This window comes from Leucopleurus acutus (assembly GCF_964270905.1).
Source record: "Leucopleurus acutus genome assembly, chromosome: X".
In the NCBI taxonomy this organism is placed as follows: Eukaryota; Metazoa; Chordata; class Mammalia; order Artiodactyla; family Delphinidae; genus Leucopleurus; species Leucopleurus acutus.
Window position 1 is genome coordinate 14,647,411 of NC_139148.1, and position 23,782 is coordinate 14,671,192.

Sequence of the window (23,782 nt, forward strand, 5' to 3'; positions counted from 1 at the left end):
TTTTAAACTTAAATAGCCAACTTTGTGAAACACCCTACACCCCATCATCTGCTGGGCCAATTCCAACTCATCCACACTTCAAAGCCCAATTCTCCTGGTCTCTTTAAGCCCTCCCTGACCAATGCCTGCCCACTCCAAGGCCCACCAAAGAGGTGATCTTGCCTTCAACTGTGAAACTATTGTTAAAATGTGTTCACTCCTCTGGGACTTCCCCAGCGGTCCAGCGGTTGAGACTCTGCCTTCCAATGCAGGACGTGTGGGTTCAATCCCTGGTTGGGGAGCTAAGATACCACATGCCGTGGGGTGTGGCCAAAAACTTAAAAAGTAAAATGTGTTCACTCCTCTATGAGACAAAGGGATTCTTAAAACCAAGTATCACATCTTTTACATATTGTTATTTCCAGCACAGTACCCAACAGTAAGCATTTTTTAAATGAATGAACCAAGGAATCACCTGGAGAACAGTAAATGAGCTCTCAACTAACTCTTTCACCAAGATATAATTTTAAAAACCTATCTGGTAGATTGGTTCCTTTTAAAAATTCCTCCTTTACTGTAAAGCAATTATACTCCAATGAAGATGTTAAAAAAAAAAAGAAGCCTCCTTTAAACCCATCTCAACATCCCATGCTTTCTCTGTTTCCTTTAGCCTTGCAATCTGAAAATTCCTTAATTCTTAGCCTTCAAAGTCCTTTTAATTACATACTCTTAATATGATTCTTAAAACCACCCTGAAGGGCTTCCCTGGTGGCACAGTGGTTGAGAGTCCCCCTGACGATGCAGGGGACACAGGTTCGTGCCCCAGTCCAGGAAGATCCCACATGCCGCGGAGCGGCTGGGCCCGTGAGCCATGGCCGCTGAGCCTGCGCATCCGGAGCCTGTGCTCCGCAACGGGAGAGGCCACAACAGTGAGAGGCCCGCGTACCGCAAAAAAAAAAAAAAAAAACCCACCCGGAAAGTCAGCAGGGCAAAAGTTAGATTGATCAAGGATCAAAGTATTTGATAAATAGCTGGTAAGTAAGAAGCAGAGTCACATACTGACACTTCATGAAAGGGCCAAAGGTCCGTTATCAGTTATTACACATGGAAAGAAGGGGGGGGCAGATTTTACAAAGTATAACCATGGAGGTTGATATATTTGTGCTAGACATTCACAGAATGCAAAAAACATTCAAGACACATATAAGGATCACAGGGCCTTACACTGTCATTCAACAGAGTAAGAGTAAGTCTTTCCATAGCAAAGTAAACTAGATCAAATGGCAATATACATTTTCTGCTACAAAACAGATTTAAGACAGTCAAGACAAGAGAAACAGAACTAATTTTAAAATTCAAATGTATAATCTAAAAAGAAATCCCAATATGACAGTATGTTATCAATGTCACTATTGGCTGGCAAGTAACAAAAACCAGAAAATGATTACAGACAAAATGCAATTTATTCTCTAAAGATTTTCATACTGTATTAATTCTTCTAAATTTCATGAAAACTCTATCAAATTTTCTTACATAAGTACAGCCATACAAATAAATATTAATAAAGCTCTAGGAGAAAACAAATTTTTATTTTAAAAAAATCAAAGGAACTACTGTTTTAATAACACAGTAAATGAAAGGACTTTATCTCAAAACAACCTCCTTCCAGATTTAGGTAACTGGCAAAATGGTTCCCTCTGCTGTCCACAAAAGGTAATGATACAAAGTTGCTTTAAAATGTGTTGTTTTTTTTTTAAATAAATTTATTTACTTATTTAGTTATTTTTAGGTGCATTGGGTCTTCGTTGCTGTGCGCGGTTTTCCTCTAGTTGCGGCGGGCAGGGGCTACTCTTCGTTGTGGTGTGCGGGCTTCTCATTCCGGTGGCTTCTCTTGTTGCAGAGCATGGGCTCTAGGCACGCAGGCTCAGTAGTTGTGGCTCACAGGCTTAGTTGCTCAGCGGCATGTTGGATCTTCCCAGACCAGGGCTCGAGCCCTAAAATATGTTTTTAAAGAATATAGTTCATGGGCTTCCCTGGTGGTGCAGTGGTTAAGAATCCGCCTGCCAATGCAGGGTACACAGGTTCGAGCCCTGGTCCGGGAAGATCCCACATGCCGCGGAGCAACCAAGCTGGTGAGCCACAACTACTGAGCCTGCGCTCTAGAGCCCACACGCCTAGAGCCCGTGCTCTGCAACAAGAGAAGCCACCGCAGTGAGAAGCCCGTGCACCACAACGAAGAGTAGCCCCCACTCACCGCAACTAAAGAAAGCCCACGCAGCAACAGAGACCCAATGCAGCCCCCAAATTTAATTAATTAATTAATTAAAATATATATAGTTTGTCATCATCCATTCTTGAATGACTTCCTAAACACAAAGATATAATTTGCAAAAGCAATAGCTAAAATAAACAAGGGATCATTCTCTTTTACTGTAAGAAAATGATTCTGTTCTAGAAGGTGGCTAGCAAAGAATGGCCTTTTAACCTCCATCCTTGCTTACCTACAATATGGTCCTCCTTACAGGCTACTTTTTTACATATCCCTGTGATTGAAGCCAGTCTCAGCATTACCTACATTACCCTTCTGCCTGGAATATTTTTACCCTTGTAGTCTCAAGGTTCATTCTCTCCCTTTCTCCACATCTTCACTCAAATGGCAACTTCTCAGCAAGACCTTCCTGGCCAACCTATCTAAAATGTCACCCTCCCTTCTCCTTAGCATATACAACTATCAAACATAATACACATGTATTTATTATGGCTTACTATAAATTTACCAAGCTAGAAGGTAAGCTCCATAAAGCCTGGAGTTTTTTATAGCTTTGTTTACAGCTACATTCCTAGAGTCTACCTGTGATCACAAACTCCTATCCTTAATTTCTACTTCCTTACTTTTAATCAATTACTTCTTTGACCTCATCAAGAATTGTAGTCCTTTAACCTTCATTTATTCATTTACAAATATTTACTGAGTGCCTACTAAATGCCAGACACTACTGAAGGTTCTTGATATATATTAGCTAGCAAAATAAAAATCTCACCTTGCAGTGCTCACATGCTAGTAAAGAGAAAGATGAGGAACATAATAAGTAAAATATATTCTATGTTATATGATAAGTGCTTTGCAAAAACAGAGAGAGAGAGAGAGACAGAGAGAGACAGAGACAGAGACAGAGACAGAGAGAAGATCAGAGTAAAGGGAGATCCAGAGAGCAATGTAGGGGAGGGGTTGTGCAACTGTAAACAAGGTAATCAGGACAAGCCTCATCTGGAAGGTGACATGTGAACAGAAGCCTGAAGGAGGTGATTATTAACCATGCAGTTATCTAAAGGAAGAGTGTTCTAAGCAGGGCCAACAGCCAGGGCCAAGGCCCTAAAACAGGAGATGTGTCTGAAATATTCGAAGAACAAGGAAGCAGAGAGTGGCTAAAATGCAGTATGCAAGTGGGAGGGCAGTAGGAAACAGGTCAGAGAGAGAGTGAGGGGTCGTATCATGTAGAGCTGTGGAGGCCACTGTAAGAACTCTGGCTTTTACTCTGAGTAAAACAGGGAGCCCCCTGGGTGGTTTTGAGCAGAGGAGTGATATAATCTCACTTTTTTTTTTTTTTTTTTTGCGGTACACGGGCCTCTCACTGTTGTGGCCTCTCCCGCTGTGGAGCACAGGCTCCAGACGCGCAGGCTCAGCGGCCATGGCTCACGGGCCCAGCCGCTCCGCGGCATGTGGGATCTTCCCGGACCGGGGCACGAACCCGTGTCCCCTGCATTGGCAGGCGGACCCTCAACTACTGCGCCACCAGGGAAGCCCCTCGCTTATGTTTTAAACGGAATACTCTGCTTGCTGTGTTGACTACAGACTGTAAGGTTATAAATAAAGAGATCTATGAAGAGGTTACCACAGTAATCCAAGTGAGAGATAAAGGCAGCTTGTTCCAGCCTGATAGCAACGGAGATGGCAATAACTGGTTGAATTTCAAATATATTTTGAAGGTAGAGCAAATAGGGTTTCCATATGGACTGGATGTAGTATGTGACAGAAATAATCACCAAGGTTTTTGGCAGAAGCAAATGGAAGGATAGTTGCTACTCGCTGATATGGGAAAGGCTGCAGGTGGAGCAGTTTGACATGTCTGTTAGACATCCAAGTAGGGATACTGAGTAGGTAGGCTGGATATACAAGTCTGAGATGGGAGCAAAACATCTGGAGCGGAAATATAAATTTGAAAGTCACCTGCATACAAACTGTATTTAAAGCCAGGAATTAGATGAGATCACCAAGGAATTAATACAGATCAGAGTTTCTCGAACATGACACTACTGTCATTTGGGACCAGAACATTCTGTTGTAGGGGCTGTTCTGTGCAGTGTAGGATGTTTAGTAGCATCCCTGATCTTTACTCACTAGGTATAAGTAGCACCCACATACACACACAGTTGTGATAACCCAAAACGTCCCCTGTTGAGAACCACTGTATAAAGAAGAGAAGAGGGGACTTCCCTGGTGGTGTCCAGGGGTTGAGACTCCACGCTCCCAATGTAGGGGGCCCAGGTTCGATCCCCGGTCAGGGAGCTAGATCCCACATGCATGCCGCAACTAAGAGTCCGCATGCCGTAATGAAGATCCTGCACACAGCAACAAAGGTCCCACGTGCTACAGCTAGGACCCGGCACAGCCAAATAAATAATTAATTTAAAAAAAAAAAAAAGAAGAGAAGAGGACCAAACACTCTAACATTCTATCACACCCGTTCACATCCAGGTTACAGTGCATCATATCACCACTTTCTTCTCAGCACCCCAAACCAACTTATCCCCTTGTCCTTGTTCTGTTACCTCCAAACCTTAGTTCAATATCACCATCCACTTTACTATTTATTCTCAGTTTCCAAGCACTGCTGGAGAAAAGTCCCACATGCTTATTACATGTAGTGCTACACATATTTAGTCTTCATCCTCAGGTGAACCCTCCAAAATACTGTCATATGTCCCTAGGTCGATCCCTCTCCCATCCCACATGGCACCTATTCCAAACTTTTATCATTTGCCTTAAGACCAATAATGTTTCCTCACTATACATTCATTACTTCGTTAACTGACCTTCTCCTAAACCACAGAGTAAGCTCTCTGCCTTGGTGTTAGAATATAGTAGACTTTCAATCAATGTATGAATCCTTCCCTCCAGCCTTTGTCAGTTTCCTATTTCACAGTAAATCGAGGCCATCAGGAATGAACTCTATCAATATTCTGCCCCCACAATTACAAATTTAACTCTATCTGGGGACACTTTTCAGCTGGTCTTCAGTTCTTGCTAATGTAACTGATGAACTTCCTATCTACCAAATAGTCAAGAATCAGCTTTCCTTTTAACTGACCTCTACTAAGTACCTGATATGGGTACTTATACATCATGAAGGTGAGTGGGTATTTCTCAAGGTTCTAAACTTGGCACTCTTCTCTTCTCCTTCTATATATTCTCTTTGGACTAGCTCATTCATGCTCAAGGCTTCCACCCCTACCATTTAAGCTGAAAACTCCCAAATCCACGTACCCAAGCCAAACCTTATTTCTAGGTTCTAAATACTTTATGTCTAATGTCTGGTGGTAGTCATTCCTCCTCAAACTTCCCAGAGGCACTTCAACATGTCAAAAACTAAACCTATCTTCTCCCTCTCTATGTATTCATCTTCCTGTACTCCCCCATCCTTTCTTTATTCATCGAACAAACAAGTACATACCAGGACGTATGATAGGCACTGCAAATACAAAGCCATATTAACTTTTCAAAACGAACTCACAGTCTAGGAACCAAGAGACAGTGAAAATAATAATATAATCCAATAACCACAAAGACTGACATATGGGGGACTTTCCTGGTGGTGCAGTGGTTAAGAATCCGCCTGCCAATGCAGGGGACACAGGTTCAAGCCCTGGTCCGGGAAGACTCCACATTCCGTGGAGCAACTAAGCCCATGCGCCACAACTACTGAGCCTGCACTCTAGAGCCCGTGAGCCACAACTACTGAAGCCCGCGCGTCTAGAGCCCGTGCTCCACAACAAGAGAAGCCACCGCCATGAGAAGCCCGCGCACCGCAATGAAGAGTAGCCTCTGCTCGACGCAACTAGAGAAAGGCCCGCATGCAGCAATGAAGACCCAACACAGCCAAAAATAAATAAAGAAATAAATAAATTTATTTATTTTAAAAAGACTGACATATGCACAAGGCGCTACAGAAGTATAAGAATACAGAGGCAAAAATAGGGAAGGTATCCTGGAGGATTTAATGCCTGAAATGAATCTTAAAATAAAAATAGGAATTAACCAGAGATAATCAGCCTAAAAAAAGGAATATGGTATGGACAGGCTATTATAAGCAATTCAGAACATAAAATCCAAAGCAAGAAGTGGCAACTGTAAACCAGATAGATCACAGAGCACCTTAAAGGCCATATTAACAAACTTATACTTCATCCTGAATGCAAATGGTAACTTCAAAGGAGTTTTAAGTATGGAATGATGTGATCTGGCTTCTGTATCAGATATTTCTAGCAGTTGTGTTTAAGGGTGACAATTATAGGCAGTTATAAGGCTAGTTGAACAGTCTAGGCAAGAGGAAAGCCTGCACAAGGGGCAGTGGTATTAAGGTTAGAAAGAAGAGACACAACAAAGAAATAATTAGCAAGCTAAGTAGGTGGGCCTTCCTAATTAATTGGCTATCCAGAGGCCAGGGCAAGGAGGAGTGAGGATTTAAGATGGCTCCTGGCCAAGTTCCAAGCTTGGCTGAAAAGAGCACCCCACAAATCAGTAAGAGTAAGAAAAGAAATCCAGTAGAAAAAAGGCAAAGGCTATAATCAGGTGATTCACAGAAAAATAAAAGGCCATTAAACACATTTTAAAAGTTCAATTTCACTGGTAATCACTTCAAGGCAAATTACAATGGGATACCATTACCATTCCCACCTCCAAAAAAAGATTTACAAAATTTTAAAAGATAGATAATATTCATTGCTAGTAAAGGTGTGGGAATATGAATATATCTATACACTAATACTGGAGCATAGTTTGGAACACCCTTTTAAGGTGCAATTTAACAGTATATTTCAACACTTAAAGCATACATTCCCTTTGAACCAGGAATTCTACTTCTAAGAATGTAGGCATTCACACTTATATAAAAAGTTCTATATGAACTATAGAACATTCTATAAGAATGTCCACTGTAGATGATTTAAACAAGAATATGGAGACAACCTAAACATCAATCCTTAGGGAGAGGTTAAATCACTTACGGTAATCCATACCACAGAAGAGTACAATACAACCTAAAATATATATGAAACGAAATGGAAATTTCAAAAAAATCCATATTTTAGGGGAAAAACTAAATCACAAAATATATTCCAATTTATGTTTAAGAAATAAAAGCCCATATATGTTTGTGAATGCACAGATAAAGGTCAAGAAGAACATTTTGGAGAGAACAGTAGAACGGAGGAATGGACGGGATAAATGGACACTCATTTTTCACTTTAGTTAAGTATATAGTTTGATTTTTCCCCCCACACAAAGGTAAATTACTTTTATAATATTAAAAATGAAAAACATAATGTGACATGTGGCATGTGACTAGCTGATAAAGCAACTTAATAAGTAAAATAGATCCAGTGGCTTTTCTAAAGCCACAGCCTAAGCTAGTAAGTATTTAATAAAGACTACTACTAAACATCTCTTTTGTTGTTAGCTATCCTCATATATGCTTTCACAATGCCCAAAGGGATTGCATTCACCTGTGCCCCTTGCTGGTAGGGCAAGCCCACTTACAGCATTCATGCTGCTCAAAGCTATACTCCAAGATTTTTTCTTTGCAATGCAGGAATCATGTCAAATGACACTGCACATCTTTATATCTTTAATCTTCTTGAAAAGTTTTTAAAACGTACAATCAATGTTTACCACTCCTGATATGAATGGTTGTAATAAAATTTAAGTGACTGAGAAAACAATGAGGACAGAGAGTGAGAAAAATATTTTGACCCGTAATTTAACTAAAACTTGGCTTTCATTCATTGTTTCTTAACACAGTGTACTCTTTCAACATTTTCTCAAGAGCATAAACTATTTTTGGAATTTTCCCTCTTTGTTATATAACAAGTATTTCCTTGTAACAAATTCTTTCTGATGACTGTTTATAACATTCTTTTACTTCTGCAACCAAATCTCTCCAAGTAACTTTCAAGTGAAAGTTTCAACTTTCAACTTTCAACTTTCATTTTCTCCAATATCAGAGAGACCACTAACATAGCAAACTGAGGCGAAGCTTCACTTCTGAAGGTACATAAAAAATAATAACAAACATTTGCTTCCAGTAGAGTACCCCTTTTTGTATCTGAGGTCAAGAAGGAAGGTACTAATTCATTTTGACTACTGGATGATTAAAACTGAGCCTTTTTTATGACTTGCTGTTACGGGCTGAATTGTGTTTCTGTGTCTCACCCCCCACCCAGCCAAAATTCATATGTTTAAGTCCTAACCCCAGTACCTCAGAATGTGATTGCATTTGGAGATAGGGTCTTTAAAGAGATAATTAAGTTAAAATAAGGCCATTATGGTAGGCCCTAATCCAATATGACCAATGTCCTCATAAGAGGAGGAAGTTAGGATGCAGATACGTAGCTCATGTATCTTTTCCTCCCAAAGAGGAGAAGACGACTATCTATAAACCAAGGAGAGGGGCCTCAAAAGAAACCAAGCCTGCTGACACCTTGATCTCAACTTCTAGCCTCCAGAGCTGTGAGAAAATAAATTTCTGTTCAAGCCACTGTTATGGACTGAGTTACATCTTCCCAAAATTCATAATTTGAAGCCCTAACTCCCAATGTGACTATATTTAGAAACAGGACATTTAAGGAGGTAATAAAGGTTAAGTGAGGTCCTAACGGTGGGGCCCTAAGCCCATAGGACTAGTGTCTTTTCTAGAGAAAGGGAAACCAGAGATTCCTCTCTTCCACGCATGCAGAGAGAAGAGGCCATGTGAGGACAGAGCGAAAAGACTATAAGCTGAGAAGAGAGGCCTCACCAGAAACCAACCCTGATGACACTTTGATCTTGGACTTCTTGCCTCCAGAAATGTGAAAAAATGAATTTCAGTTATTTAAGCCACCCAGTCTGTGGTACTTTGCTACAGCAGCCCGAGCAGACTAATACGCTTGCCAATCAAGTAATTTTAAAACCATTTTTGCTTTCCATATCAGAGAAGACAAAGCATTTAAGCACCCACTGAAACAATAAAACCACAGCCCAGTTGATGGAAGCTTTTCATAACATTTTTCTCACCTTCTTAAAGAATGTTGCAGGTGCCATTTCAGATCCACTCAGTGTTCGCAAGAGGAACATTGGCCAAGATGATGTGTTCATCTGGTACCCTATTTTATAAAATAAAGCAGAAATCAATTTTAAAAAGCCTCCCTGTGATACTACAGCAAGGTGGTATTAAAAAAAATGTTTCATTTACCATTCTCCTTCAGAGAATGACTTTCTTATTGACGAACTCAGGAAATGGGCAAGAGGAGCTGGTGTACCTTCCAATCAGTGCTACTGTATCCACTGTACTATTAAACAAGAATGCTACAGTGGGGGTAGAAATTCTCATCTTAAAGAAGCCACTAGCTAGGGTTCACCAACATACACATGTATGTTGGGAATGGGCAATACTAGGAGAAATCCAAGCCAGAGCCCAGGAGAGCTTCCATTCCCCACCAACAATCTCACACACACGCAGGGTAAAAAGGCCGCAAAAGACTTCCAGTCCCTCTTTTTCCTCAGAGCCTCTGCCTTATTTCCTTTCCAAAAGACAGTTTTCTGTCAAACTCAGCAAATGTACACTTATGATGGTGCATTTCACCATATGTAAATTTCGCCTCAAAAGGAAAAAACCTGTAAATAAACAGTGGACTCTAGTTAATGATATGCATGCGAACGTATTTAGGAGAAATGCACTGATGTCAATAACTTATCCTGAAGTGCATTTAAAAATATGATGGACTGATGAATCGACAGGAGGACAGATGGACAGATAAGTGATAAAGCAAGTATAGTAAAATGATAACCGGTAGAGCCTAGGTAGTGGGTATGTGGGGGTTCACTGCAAAATTCTTTCACCTTTTTTGTAGGTTTGAAATTTTTCATACATTATATTGGGAAAAAAGACAGCTCTCACTTTAGTAAACTTTGCTCACTAAATGATCTTATCTTAGAACTTTTATCAGATACTATCAAAATAGACTCAACAGGTGTCTTCTCTAGAGATCTCATCAATTAATGGTGAATATCACAGCATCTGGCATGTGTAGCAGGGAGCAGCGATCTGCTAGTTTTAGTATTTTCTGGGGGCAATCTGTTACATGCAACACTTGCCTCCCTTGATGCCAGAATTGGTGAGAACTTGGCATGCATCCCTGATGAATACATGCATTAAGATAGGGAGGCACATGAATCACATTGGCAATGGGTCCATCAATAGGATAAAATACGCAAGGAAGTTCAGACAGAAAGTCATCCTATAATAATCATGTACCAAAACACCCTTAATCTGACTAGGAAAGTAATTGTTGCTAGGGAAAAATGGGGGAGGGTTGTTACACACTCTCTTAAAATAAATCAGTATTATTAGTGATATATAATAAATAGTTATCCACAGCATGGATTCTCCACACTGTGGTTAGAATAGTACATAAGAATCATTCTCTGGTCCTTATGCCTTTCTCTTAACCCCCATCTTATCCTATTACATGATGTACCACGATTTTCTTTTTTAATTTAGCATTTTTCTTAATTCTTTAATGGCCTAAAGTCAAACATAGATTAAAACGTCAAAAAAGATCAAAGTGCACGTTAAAAATTCAAACATAGATAAAACTAATCCATGATATTAGGAAGTCTGGACAGTAGTTACCTTTGGGAAGGAGGAGGATATGACTGGGGATCAGCAGGAATGGGGCTTCTAGGGTGCTGACAATGTTCTATTTCTTGATTTGGGTGTTGGTTATACAAGTGTGTTCATTTATAAGCTGTACACTGTTCTCCATGTATGTTGAAACTTTAAAAAAAACCTTTTAGGGACTTCCCTGGTGGCGCAGTGGTGAAGAATGCACCTGCCAATGCAGAGGACATGGGTTCGATCCCTGGTCCAGGAAGATTCCACATGTCACGGAGCAACTAAGCCTGTGTGCCACAACTACTGAGCCCACACGCCACAACTACGGAAGCCCGTGCGCCCTAGAGCCTGTGTGCCGCAACTACTGAGCCCACGCACTCTAGGGCCTGTGTGCCACAACTACTGAGCCTGCGTGCTGTAACTACTGAAGCCTGGGTGCCTAGGGCCCGTGCTCCACAACAAGAGACGCCACTGCAATGAGAAGCCCATGCACCACAACGAAGAGTAGCCCCCGCTCACCACAACTAGAGAAAGCCTGTGCGCAGCAACAAAGACCCAACGCAGCCAAAAAAAAAAAACAAAAATAACACTTTTAAATAATAACCTTTAAGGTTTAAATAAATAAAGCTTTTAAAAAGGAAAATGAAATAAGTTGTGTTATATTAAAATGGAAACTATTCAAAAGCGCCTGATGAGCAAATTGGCAAAAACTGTATTTTTTTATTATGTGCTGTCAAAAAACACACTCATCAGCATGTATTGCTATTTATTTCATATTTTTAATTAATAAACTCTAAAAGTAATTTGAAAAAAGAATGATTATAAACTTGGTTATGTGTTTGAAATGCTGACAATCACAATAGCTATGTTTCCTTTAAACAAAATACAAACACATAGTATCATATTGTAAACAGAGAAATAAAATCCAAACAGGGAAGAACTAAGTCTCAGGTTTATATTATGTCTCTTACAGAATTCTGTATGAATTAAGAAATACTATAAAAATAAACAACGAAAAATGTGAATGATATGAAGAAAGAAAAGGGGAAAAGCATAAAACACATACACCCTAAACCATCTTCTTGGAATAACACATCTCTGATTAGTTTTTTCAAATATTTTAAACCAAATTAGGAATAAGTAACAATTACAGCAAGGACAGTATAAAAAGATATTGCTAAAAGAGTAGTTATTATTATCTTACATTTTTGGTTCTCAGGGAGTTTTTCACTAGTAGGAGACAAAAAAAATCCATTCTCTCACTGTGCTTTATAATAGAGAATTTTCATTTTTAGCATTGTAAAGAAACAAAAGCCAATACCCACCATTCACTCAGAATGTAGAAGTAATAAACTAAATCCTTATATTCTACAGAATACCATGGTACTCTTATTAAAAGAGAAAATTTTTGCACAAAATTAGTGTCACACACTTCTTACCTTTTAAAAACCTGGTCAAAATTGAGAGCTTTGTATTAAAAATCTTTGCTGAAGAGTTCCATCCATCTCCTCCTTTTCAAAGATCTATAGGTACTGACTCCTACCCCTCTCACCATGACTTCTTCCCACATAGGTGTAATGAAATTTCCAAGTCTGAAACTGGAGTCCCGATGTAAAATCATACCCTTCTGCTGTGCTCATCCCCATACCAAAATTGATGAATGGCTCATTAGACAATATTGAGAGAGGAAGTGACTCATATCAAATGCTACAAACTTCTCCCCCAGAAGGGTTTCTGAATCTGCATGTGTAATCCAGTAGAGCTGCTTTTGACATTTCAAGTTTTAAGGCAGAATGAGTCTTGCTCTGGAGTGGGGAACCTTTAGCACACAAATGCCAAATATGTACTTAGGTGAAACTCTGTAACATATGGTACTGAGTTACTTTCTCATACATTCTCCACAGTAACCACCTGACTATCTATATGTAAGAATGCCCAGAAGAAGAGATTTTTAAAAGGCCAGTTAAAATTATTTCTATTGAATATTACATTAACAAAAATATGTTATTTTAAGAACTGTTTATCCTTACCCAGTGGAGGCCGAAGTAAGTCCCCCTCCTTTTCACATGTCCCAACAGGCTGTATGTCCGGAGAATCAACAAGCCGCCAAAAGTCATTTCTGTTGTCACTACCATCCAGTCTTAAACGTAGCCTGGCACCAGTAATTCCAACGACTGTGGCGATACATATTGAAATCATATTGCGAGGGTCATGGGCTTCCAGTTTCATACCAACTTTGAAGTCATTAGCTGGTGGAATCTGGGACTATATATATACATACATATAAATAAAATTTTGTTAAAACGCATCAACTATAAGAAAATCAAATGGTCAGTTTGATTTTTAAGTACGTTTTAAGTAACAGTCACAGCAGTTGGTGAACAAAGTAAGAGCTATAAGGGTTAAGAAAAAGATCTTCTCCAAACCCTCTCCTTGGCTTGACATGCAGCCTGACTTGGCTGCCCACTGCTGGTCTTGCTAATCTGCCCACTTCCAGGCAACCCAAATACAGCCTCAAAAATGCATCCTGAGTGGCTTTCTAAAATAAGAATATGATTAGGCCATCCCCCTTAAAATAAGCCAAACGGCAGCTCACCACTGCCTAACATAAAGTCCAAATCCTCAGTACAGGTTAAAAGCCACCACACCTTAATCTCATTCCCATACTATCACTTCTATCCACTTTGTGCTTCAGCCACTCCATACCATCCCTTAACACTCAGGTTCTTTTACACCCACGTGCCTTTGCTTTGGATGTTCTCTCTGCCTGGAATATCCCTCCCCTCATCCCAATCACCTCAGATAACCACCTCTTCTGTAAGCCCTCCCAGTATAGTTATCACACTTTTCATAATTAATTATTTACATGTCTGTCTTTCTCTCCAGATCCGACATAAAGTAAATTCTTAATGAATGGATGCAAAGAGACCATCTGGTTCTTAAGCAGCACTAACACAATCCCACTATCTCCTCACACTACTAGAACCTAACAATCACACAGGCACCCTTCAACAAGTTAATAGTTTACATCAATATATACAACATGACATCTACAGAATTTTGGCATACCTGTCTGAAACACTCTGAAGGAGCACTTAAAGATCCAGTCTCTTTCAAGTAATTTTCCCAGTTAAAATCATCTGGAAAAAAACACGCAAAAATAGTTCTGTTGTTTCCTTTTTTTGGCCATGCCATGCAGCTTGTGGGATCTTAGTTCCCCGACCAGGAATCGAACCTGGGCCCACAGCAGTGAACGTGCCAAGTCTTAACCACTGGACCAGCAGGGAATTCCCATTAATACATATAATATGTATACTAACTTTCAGGAATAAAATGGGTTTTAGTTCCATATCTCTTCAAAGAAATACTTCTTAGAGAACAGATTCAAATTTCCTGATCTACATTTGACTACCAGCATGGAAATAAAAAATAAGACAACTTCCTAATAACAGCTCTGATATAAATTACAATCCAGATCATCATGATGAAATGAAGACTGCAGCACAGTGATTCCAAAAATGTGAACTCTAGAAATAACTAAAGGACTTTTTATAGAGTAATAGCAAATTCTACTCATATGTCTCAAATATAAATTTACTCAAGACGTGTTTTTACCATTTCATCCCATTACTGTGAAGGCGTTCCTTTGTTTTTCACAGGGATCTAAAGGTGTTTAGATGTGTGGTATAGCAGAAATAAAGCAATACTTTATGGAAAGAAAAACTCTGAGAACCAGCATTGTTTCTCAATTGACTATTAGATCCCCATCCAGGGTGTTAAGAATATGGTAGCAGAACAAAGCAGAAACCAGTCGTCAGTGCAATGACTGATATGCATTGTTGTAATTATCTATATTTTCTACAAACTCTTGCTGTCCTTTCTCTCACTCAGTCTTCATGATATATTATAATGCTAGAAGAGAAGGTCAGAAAGCAGTATACTTTGCCTGGACACTTCAATTCACTGTGCCAGTCACACTGCCAAGACACTGAAAGACTTGATAGCAGTATTAAAGGTACTATTAATTCATACAAAGTTGAATTCTCATCAACCATGACGTTTTTTTCTATACTCTTGTCTAATTTCCTCACTATAAAAATATTGGGTTCGACAGTTCCCTCCCTAGGGGAATCTGTGTTACTAGCCTCTTATATATCCTTCAAAGGATATAACAGTTCCACTTACATACTGCTAATAAATGTTTAACAGCCAACTTTCCAGAAAATACAAACAAAAAGCCTGACTGGTAGTGTTTGCAGATTTCTGTGGTATAAATACTACCACCATGGCTGACTGATTGCAAGGTGCCAAGGTAAAGTCACCAACCACAAAGTTGGGAAGAAATGTGTACCACTGGCTCTCCCAAGCTGATGTGAGCCAGCTTCAGAATACCACTGTCACCTGAAAGTATGCATTTATATGTGTATATACACATATTATATGTGGTATTAAGCATGTCATATGTAACACTGTATACCCTTTTAGAGATTTTTCCACTAAAAGAAAAAATACTGGGTTTAATTCTTCTTCCAGATAATGTAAAGCAAGCACTACCACAGTGCTGAAAGGTATGCAGCAGAATGTCAAGAACACAGGCTCTGGAGATGAACCTGCCGCCTTTCAGTCGGACTCTGCCTCTTACTAGCTATGTGACCCTGAGCAAGTCATTTCACTTTCTCAGCCTCAGTTCCTTCACCTATAAAATGAGGAAAGTAATACATATGATATAAGGTATTTTGAGAACTAAGTGAAGTAGTACACATGCAAGTAACTCAATAAATGGTTTATGTTATTATTCTAAAACTAAATGTCATAGTTGTGCCTAAACTTAAGAATACTGGATAGCTTTATTAAAAGTGAAAACTGAGATCTGTGGTTCCAAAATTTAACTGACCAGGTTATTTCAGTGACCTCCTAAGCACTAACCTGACAATCAAGAGACCCAAGGTTCTAACTGAAGCTCTACCACCATATGACCTTGGAGAGCATTACAAAAGAAGAACAAAACAAAACATGAATGGGGGAAAAAATCTGACTAGGATGTCATTAAGGAGCCACCATACCAGGAAGAAAGGAGTATAAGTTGAAAATAATGACTGAGAAATCAAAACCATTTCACAATTATACCTCAAAGAACTTAATTAAGACTCTTCCACAAACCAGTTACATTTGTAAAATTTTTCAACGACACTGGAAAATACTTTATCCAACACAATTTTTAAAATATTCTATTACCATTTGTGTCTTAATGGGCTATAATTTGAACTAGCAAATCCTTTATACCAGTGCTCCATAATACAATTATTTTCTATTGCACTGCTAGTTAATTTAACCTTTGGAGCCTTAATTTTTTTCTTTATTCATAAGGCAAAAATTTTTAGTCCACAGAACCGTTCAGCTTGGTTGTCCATATGATGAGAGAATGCCAATAACATGGGGGAAACACACATAGCAAAAGGCTTTACTAATTTAGATTTGATACATCTACAATATCACAGCTGGAATTGCTGACCAGGAGCCAAAACAGTCAAAGTCACAGACAAGCATGAAGTTCCCGTCTGCCTCTGCATCTTATCCTCACTGACAGATTTGGGTGGGGGGGGGGTTACCCTCTCTCAGAAAGGAGCCCTGGGAACTCATAGACCTGTTCATGAGACAGATGTACATACATAACTTTGTGATCTGTTACCTGCACATGTTTATGGTCCTTCTTGTTTGATTTGTACTCTATTCTAGTCCATACATTAACCCAAACACATTTCAGCAAACTGAACATAATCTATGAGGCCCCCCCAGTCTTCTCCAGAGTAAATCAGAATCATAATGTCTTCTACCAGTGCTGGGTTTGGGTTCAGAGGCTATGTAAAGAAAATGGGCAAAATATCTAGAGCTTGAAGCTTCTCAGCTGAATGATCAGCACCCAATACCTCATAGCATTTATCACAACTGTAACTGGGCATTTGTTTAATGTCTACTTAAGCTCAAAGACAGCAAGAATCATGTCTGTCTTATTCATCAATGGATTCCCATAGAAGGTCACCAGTATGTGTCAGGCACTGTACTAGGTACTGCAGATGCAGCAGTTAATAAAACAGACAAAAATCCTGGCTCTCTTGGAGCTTACCTTCCAGCAGTCACTCACTGATTTCTAAAATGAGATGTTAGAGTGAGAGCCCTGAGAAATATCTGCAGATGTCTGTCAATTTGATTAAGTAATATCATTTTTAATCAGAATTTCTCAAACATAGAGTTTGAGAATTTTGAAAAGTTAACTAGTTTCAACCTTTAAGAATATATTTTTTCAAATTTATTTTCATGAAATTTCCAGAATAGGAAAATCTATAGAGACAGAAAATAGATAAGTGGTTGCCTAGGGAGAGGCACTGGGAGGAAATGGGGAGTGGCTGTTAATTGGGTACAGGATTTCTTTTTAGGGTGATGAAAATGTTCTAAAATTGATTATGGTGATGGTTACACAACTCTGGGAATGTACTACTGAGAAGGACTGAATTGTATATTTGAAATGGGTGGATTGTATGATATACGAATTATATCTCAATAAAACTGTTATATTAAAAAAAATGGAAAGGAATTTGTAGGGATAAGGAAGAACATTCTAACCTAATGGCCTCCATTTCCTTTGGAGGGTTTTGGGGGTTGGAAGGAAGACCTGAGGAACAAAACAAGGCCAATGAGAAAGAGAGCTAAGGAAACACTGAGGACACAGCTACAGTGAGAAAGAATGACTCCATGGGGATTACCTCTATAGGCAATCTTCCTGTAGGAACAGAAAGTCATGGGTGAACTACTTACTCCAAGAGTAGGGCTGGCAGGGCAGCTACAACAGAAAGACAAGGGGCAAGAGGTTTGCCTGGAAATCTCTGGTAAGTTTGCTGTAGTATTTTTTAAATTCAGCCTTTTGTCTATGTATGACTTATTTTCTCATTTTCCTTAAGAGCAGGTGCAATGAGTCAGATTCTATCTCCTGAGTCTCTGATGTAGTGCTATATACATGCTGTTCACAATAAAAAAAACTTAAAACATGAATTAATAACTCAGACTTCATAAACAAAGTTAACATTTACTGAACATTTACTATAAGCCTAGGCATTATAATAGGTGCTTTACACTCATTTTCTTTAATTCTAATAGTTCCACGAGATAAGTAGTATTATCCCTGTGCTACACAGGAGAAAAAGGAGACTAAGAATGTTGAGTAATTTGCCCAAGGTCACAAGGCCAGTAAAGAATGAGGCCAAGATTCTAGAACAGATCTGTCAGACCCCCTCAATGCCTAAGCTTTAATCCACTGGACTGTCTTTTGACCATCAAAAAAGGACTTTCACATTGACTCTAGTGTTAGAAGAGTTTTTATTAATAATCAAATTATTTTAAATTGGTAATTCATGGTAATTAATAACTATATATCTTTAATTTGGCAACATTTGCACTGAAATACAGGGTTATCTTTTAACTTAATCCCTCTCTACGTGAAACCAAAGTAAAATTTCCAAAATTAAACACTATCTTTTTGACCTTTCCTATTGCTTAGATTTTATATTTGCAGGAGCTTACTATACAGAGATTATACCAAAAGCAGTAAGAGAAGAGTTTATATCAACACTGAGTGAGGAAGAAAAATATGTTGTACTGAACTAATTTAAAACCTACCATCTTGCACAGAAGATGTGCCTGACTGAGGAGCCTTCTCTTGATTCTCCTTCTTTGCATCCATTGACTCTTAAAAAAAAAGAAAGAAAATAGTGAGAAATAACAGAAGGCCAGAGAAACAGTTTGAAAGAGTACTTATAAAAACCATAAACTAAAACTATTTTCTAATAGAAGCCAGTTTTAATTTTATAATTAATATCCTCATTTTCTGCATAGGACTTCACTTTCCAATATACAATGTACCTTTTTTTAAATTTTATTTATTTATTTATCTATCTATTTATTTTTATTTTTGGCTGAGTTGGGTCTTTTGTTGCTGCGTGCAGGCTTCTCTCCAGTTGCAGCGAGCGGCGGCCACTCCTCGTTGCAGTGCGCGGGCCTCCCCTGCTGCAGAGCATGGGCCCTAGGCATGTGGGCCTCAGTAGTTGTGGCACGTGCGCTCAGCAGTTGTGGCTGGAGGGCTCTAGAGCACAGGCTCAGCAGCTGTGGCACACGGGCTTTGCCGCTCCGCGGCATGTGAGATCTTCCCAGAGCTGGGCTCGAACCCGTGTCCCCTGCATTGGCAGGCGGACTCCCAACCACGGAGCCACCAGGGAAGCCCATAATGTACCTTATAATTTGCTTATTTGTTTACTGTATGTCTCACTTCACTCAAATGTAAGCTCCAAAAGATCAGGAATTTTTAAATTTTACTTTGTTTCCTTTGTTCACTGCTGTATCCTCAGTGCCTAGAAAAGGACCTGGCATACAGAACACCCTTGAGCATTTGTTAAATGAATGAACGAACAAACCAAAATGAGCTAGGCTGATCCTTACAATGTTCAGATTAATGTGCCTCAGAAATAAAGCGCATGCTTTTGAGAATTTAAAACAAAAGGGGGGCTTCCCTGGTGGCGCAGTGGTTGAGAGTCCGCCTGCCGATGCAGGGGACACGGGTTCGTGCCCTGGTCCGGGAGGATCCCACGTGCCGCGGAGCGGCTGGGCCCGTGAGCCATGGCCGCTGAGCCTGCGCGTCCGGGGCCTGTGCTCCGCAACGGGAGAGGCCACAACAGTGAGAGGCCCACGTACCGCCAAAAAAAAAAAAAAAAGGAAGCTAAATTACAATGTAATTCAATGGACTAGGCAAAGTTTTTCTCTGTGCTAGGCTGAGGAACTCTAACAGTACTGGACCTTGGGACTTCAAGTCTAAGATGTATTTCATCCACATTTATTACAGTATATATTTCTTAAATGACTCATTTAAAAATTAATCATAATACTATTATTATGCTGAAAAATTAACCAAAATTCTTTAATATTATCAAATAAGCAGTCAGTATTCTCATTTTCCCCATTGTCCTAAATATTTTAAATGTGTCTGTTTCAATCAGGACCCAAATAAAGTCCATACAGAGCAATGGCAGATACATTTCTTAAATTTCTTTTGATCTATAGACTCCTCCTCCTCCTCCTTCTTTTTCCCCCTTCCCCTAGCAATTTTTTTGCCGATGATACCAGTTCAGATTTTTCCAACCTGGAGTTTGCTGACTACTTCCTCATAATGCTGGGTTCTTCTGGTCCTTATATTTTCTCTTAATTCGTATAGCTATTTCGAGCCAGAAGAGCTTAACCAGATTCAGGTTTGGCTTCTTTGGGAGGAAGAGAGAAGATGACTTCATAGGTACTTCTCACAGGGGGTTCCTAATATACCTAGTTCTCTCTCTTTTTGTGATATGAGCTGCCATGGATGATTATTGCCTAGATCCATTAGTTCATTAGTGGCTGCAAAATGGAGGGATTCTAATTATCGTCCTGTCTTTATTAGCCAGAAAACTTCTATAGAGAGAAACCTCCCCTCTTCAACCATTCAGTTACCTTGAGGTAGAGCTCACAAAGGGAAGTCACAATCAACACTTTGTTCTTTTCCTTTATTTTCTAGTTTTCAAGATAATGAATTGTATCCGTGGGACTTCCCTGGCGGTCCAGTGGTTAAGACTCTGTGCTTCCAATATAGGGGGCATAGATTCGATCCTGGTTGGCGAACTAAGATACCACATGCCGTGCAGCCAAAAAATTTTAAAAATTAAAAAAAAAAAAGAGTCGTATCCCTACCATTCTCCACAGATGACAAATAAATTTTGTTTTGTTTTTTAGTATCATTATGAACTAACGAATTTAACCACACTTCATGTGTTTCTATCTATTGCTGTTTTACCCTTACTGATGCTTGAATTGTCAAGTGACAAATTTCTTAAAAAAGAATGTATGAATGATGCCAGGTGTACCATTTAAGGTAACAGATCTACTTTCTGGTTATGACTGAGTGACTCTTCAAGATACGTGAACACTCGACAGGGATGTATGGGCTGCTCTCTATTTAAATAATTTGGATAGTATGAAGACAGTACACATTTATATTTACTAAATAGTTCTACAGTAAGATTTTCTAATAGGAAAGAAAGTGAAATTATAAAGGCCTGGTTCCTGCTCTAGGGAAGCTAAGAATCTAGGTACAGAGACTATACTAAACTAATACACTTGACAAAAATGGAAATAGCAAAGCACAACATTCAGCATGCAGCCAGAGAAAAAGTCATGAGAGACAGAAGACTTAAACTGGGTCTTGAAGGAAGAACAGGATTTAGAACAACAAAGGTATGAAGAATGTATTAACGGGAAAGAAAACACAACTCAAAACAGAGAGTGCAAATGAGTGTGGCATATTCATGGGACAGTGAGCAAACTTCTCACTAGAGCAGGACAGGATGAAGCATTTTTTAAATCACCCATATTAGAGTAAGAAAATCTGGACTGTGATCTTGGCTGTCACAGATTGTTATATGACCTGTTCACTTAAACTCCCTCAGTGTCAGCTTTCTCATTTATAAAACTAAGAAGGGAAGACAAGATTACCTTTAATAGCTATTCAGTTCTAAAATTCCAATTCTAAGCACCTAACGTCTTCTATAACTTTACTTTTAAAAAGGCATTTTTCCCCCAAACATTCAATCTACCAAAAGATACTCATTCCCAATGAATAAATAAAAACATTTATCATCTTTAGACAAGTAAATCTTACCTTCATTCACTGTTTGCCCCATGGTATCCCTCTCTGGTGTCCTTTCCTACAAGGTGAAAAATCAATTACTACCTCCTCTTAACGTAATACATTTCTGAATGGTGGTATTATTACAAATCAGCTATAATGGGACTACATCAAACTAAAAAGCTTTTGCACAGTGAAGGAAACTATCAACAAAATGAAATAGCAACCTACTGAATGGTGAAAGATGTTTGCAAATAATATATCCAATAAGGGGTTGATATCCAAAATATACAAATATCTCATACAACTCAACATCAAAAAAACAAACAACCCGATTAAAAGATGGGCAGAGAATGTGAACAGACACTTTTCCAAAGAAGATATACAAATGGCCAATAGGCACATGAAAAGATGTTCAACAACACTAGTCATCAGGGAAATGCAAATCAAAACTTCAATGACATACCACCTCACACCTGTCAGAATGGCTATTATCAAAAGACAACAAATAGGGCTTCCCTGGTGGCGCAGTGGTTGAGAGTCCGCCTGCCGATGCAGGGGACATGGGTTCGTGCCCCGGTCCGGGAAGATCCCACATGCCGCGGAGCGGTTGGGCCCATGAGCCATGGCCGCTGAGCCTGCGTGTCTGGAGCCTGTGTTCCGCAACAGGAGAGGCCACAACAGTGAGAGCCCCACATACCGCAAAAAGAAAAAAAGAAAAAAAAAAAAGACAACAAATAACAAGTGTTGGTGAGGGTGTGGAGAAAAGGGAGCCCTCGTGCACCGTTGTTGAGAATGCAAATTGGTGCAGCCACTATGGAAAACAGTATGGAAACTCCTCAAAAAATTAAAAATATAACTACTGTACGATCCAGCAACCCCACTCCTGAGTATTTATCTAAAGAAAACAAAAACACTAATCAAAAATATATATGCACCCCTACGTTCACTGCAGCATGATTTACAACAGCCAAGATATGGAAGCAACCCAAGCGTCCATAAACAGATGAATGGATAAAGAAGATGTGATATATATACACAATGAAGTATTACTCAGCCATAAAAAATAAAATAAAATCTTGCCATTTGCAAACAACATAGATGGACCTGGAGGGTATTATGCTAAGTGAAGTAAGTCAGACAAAGACAAATACTGTATGATTTCTTATACGTGGAATCTAAAAAAACAAAACAAATGAACAAACATAACAAAACAAAAACAGTCATAGATACAGAAAACAAACAGGGGGTTGCCACAGGGGAAGGGGTTGGGAGGAAGAAAGAAAGGTGAGGGAGATTAAGAGGCTCAAACTTTCAGCTACAAAAAATGAGTCAGAGGTATGAAATGTACAGTGTGGGGAACACAGTCAATAATTATGTAATATCTTTGTATGGTAACAGATCATAATTGTAACTAGACTTACCGTGGTAATCATTTTGAAATGTACAGAAATATGAAATCACTATGTTGTGTAACAGGAACTAACATAGTGTTGTAGGTCAATTACACTTTAAAAACAAAGAAACAAACTCATAGAAAAAAAGATCAGATTTAATTATCAGATCAGATAAATAAATAATTATCTAACAAAGCAGGATAAAATACAGGTTCTTTGGGAAGTTAGGAGGTACTGTGAACTGAGAATATATAAGAAGCCTTCTCAGAGGAAATGGTAGGTAAACTGGTACTTTAAAGGTGAGCATTTCAATGAACAGAGAAGAATGAGAGAGGAATTTCAGGCTGAAGGTACAAAATGAGTGGACACTAAAGAAGAGCCTGCCTCCTCTACTTGATTATGAAATGCTGGAGTTGCTCAGATTCCTTCTGGGCTCTCATCTCCCTCTATAGTCTCTCAGGAGCCACCCATACACAGATGACTTGCAAAGCATTACCTTTCCTTCCCAGACTTCTCCTCTGAAAGTCAGACTGAAATAATTAAATGGATTGGCTATTTGATACCACTGGGAAGATGCTGTCAATTAAGGACTATAGCCTAGCAGCAAAAGAAAAAGTGAAATATATAGAGAGTGCTGAATCGAAGCAGAAAGTAAAGGGAGACGAGCTGTAATCCAGGTAGGGAACAAAGGCACTTAACCAACTCTAGTCAGAAAGTAAAAAGCTGTGAATTACATTAAAGTTAAGTCCCATTACTACACAAAGGGATTCAGTTCAAAAAAA

At 39.1% G+C, this 23,782-nt stretch overlaps 1 protein-coding gene across 1 annotated transcript in view; it reads right to left on the bottom strand.

Annotated features, from left to right (window-relative positions):
* The window catches only part of SCML2 (Scm polycomb group protein like 2), a gene marked incomplete at its 3' end in the record, with an annotated part of 66,340 nt that extends 44,664 nt beyond the window's left edge, over positions 1-21,676 (bottom strand). Inside the window, exons 1-5 of the mRNA XM_082864111.1 lie at positions 21,637-21,676; positions 18,579-18,647; positions 13,977-14,047; positions 12,938-13,172; positions 9,308-9,396 (exon numbers count right to left, since the gene is read on the bottom strand). Coding sequence (XP_082720237.1) covers positions 9,308-9,396; positions 12,938-13,172; positions 13,977-14,047; positions 18,579-18,647; positions 21,637-21,658 — 486 coding nt within the window. The 5' untranslated portion in view covers positions 21,659-21,676. The remainder of the gene's footprint in view (positions 1-9,307; positions 9,397-12,937; positions 13,173-13,976; positions 14,048-18,578; positions 18,648-21,636) is intronic.
* Between the last annotated feature and the right edge of the window lie 2,106 nt (positions 21,677-23,782).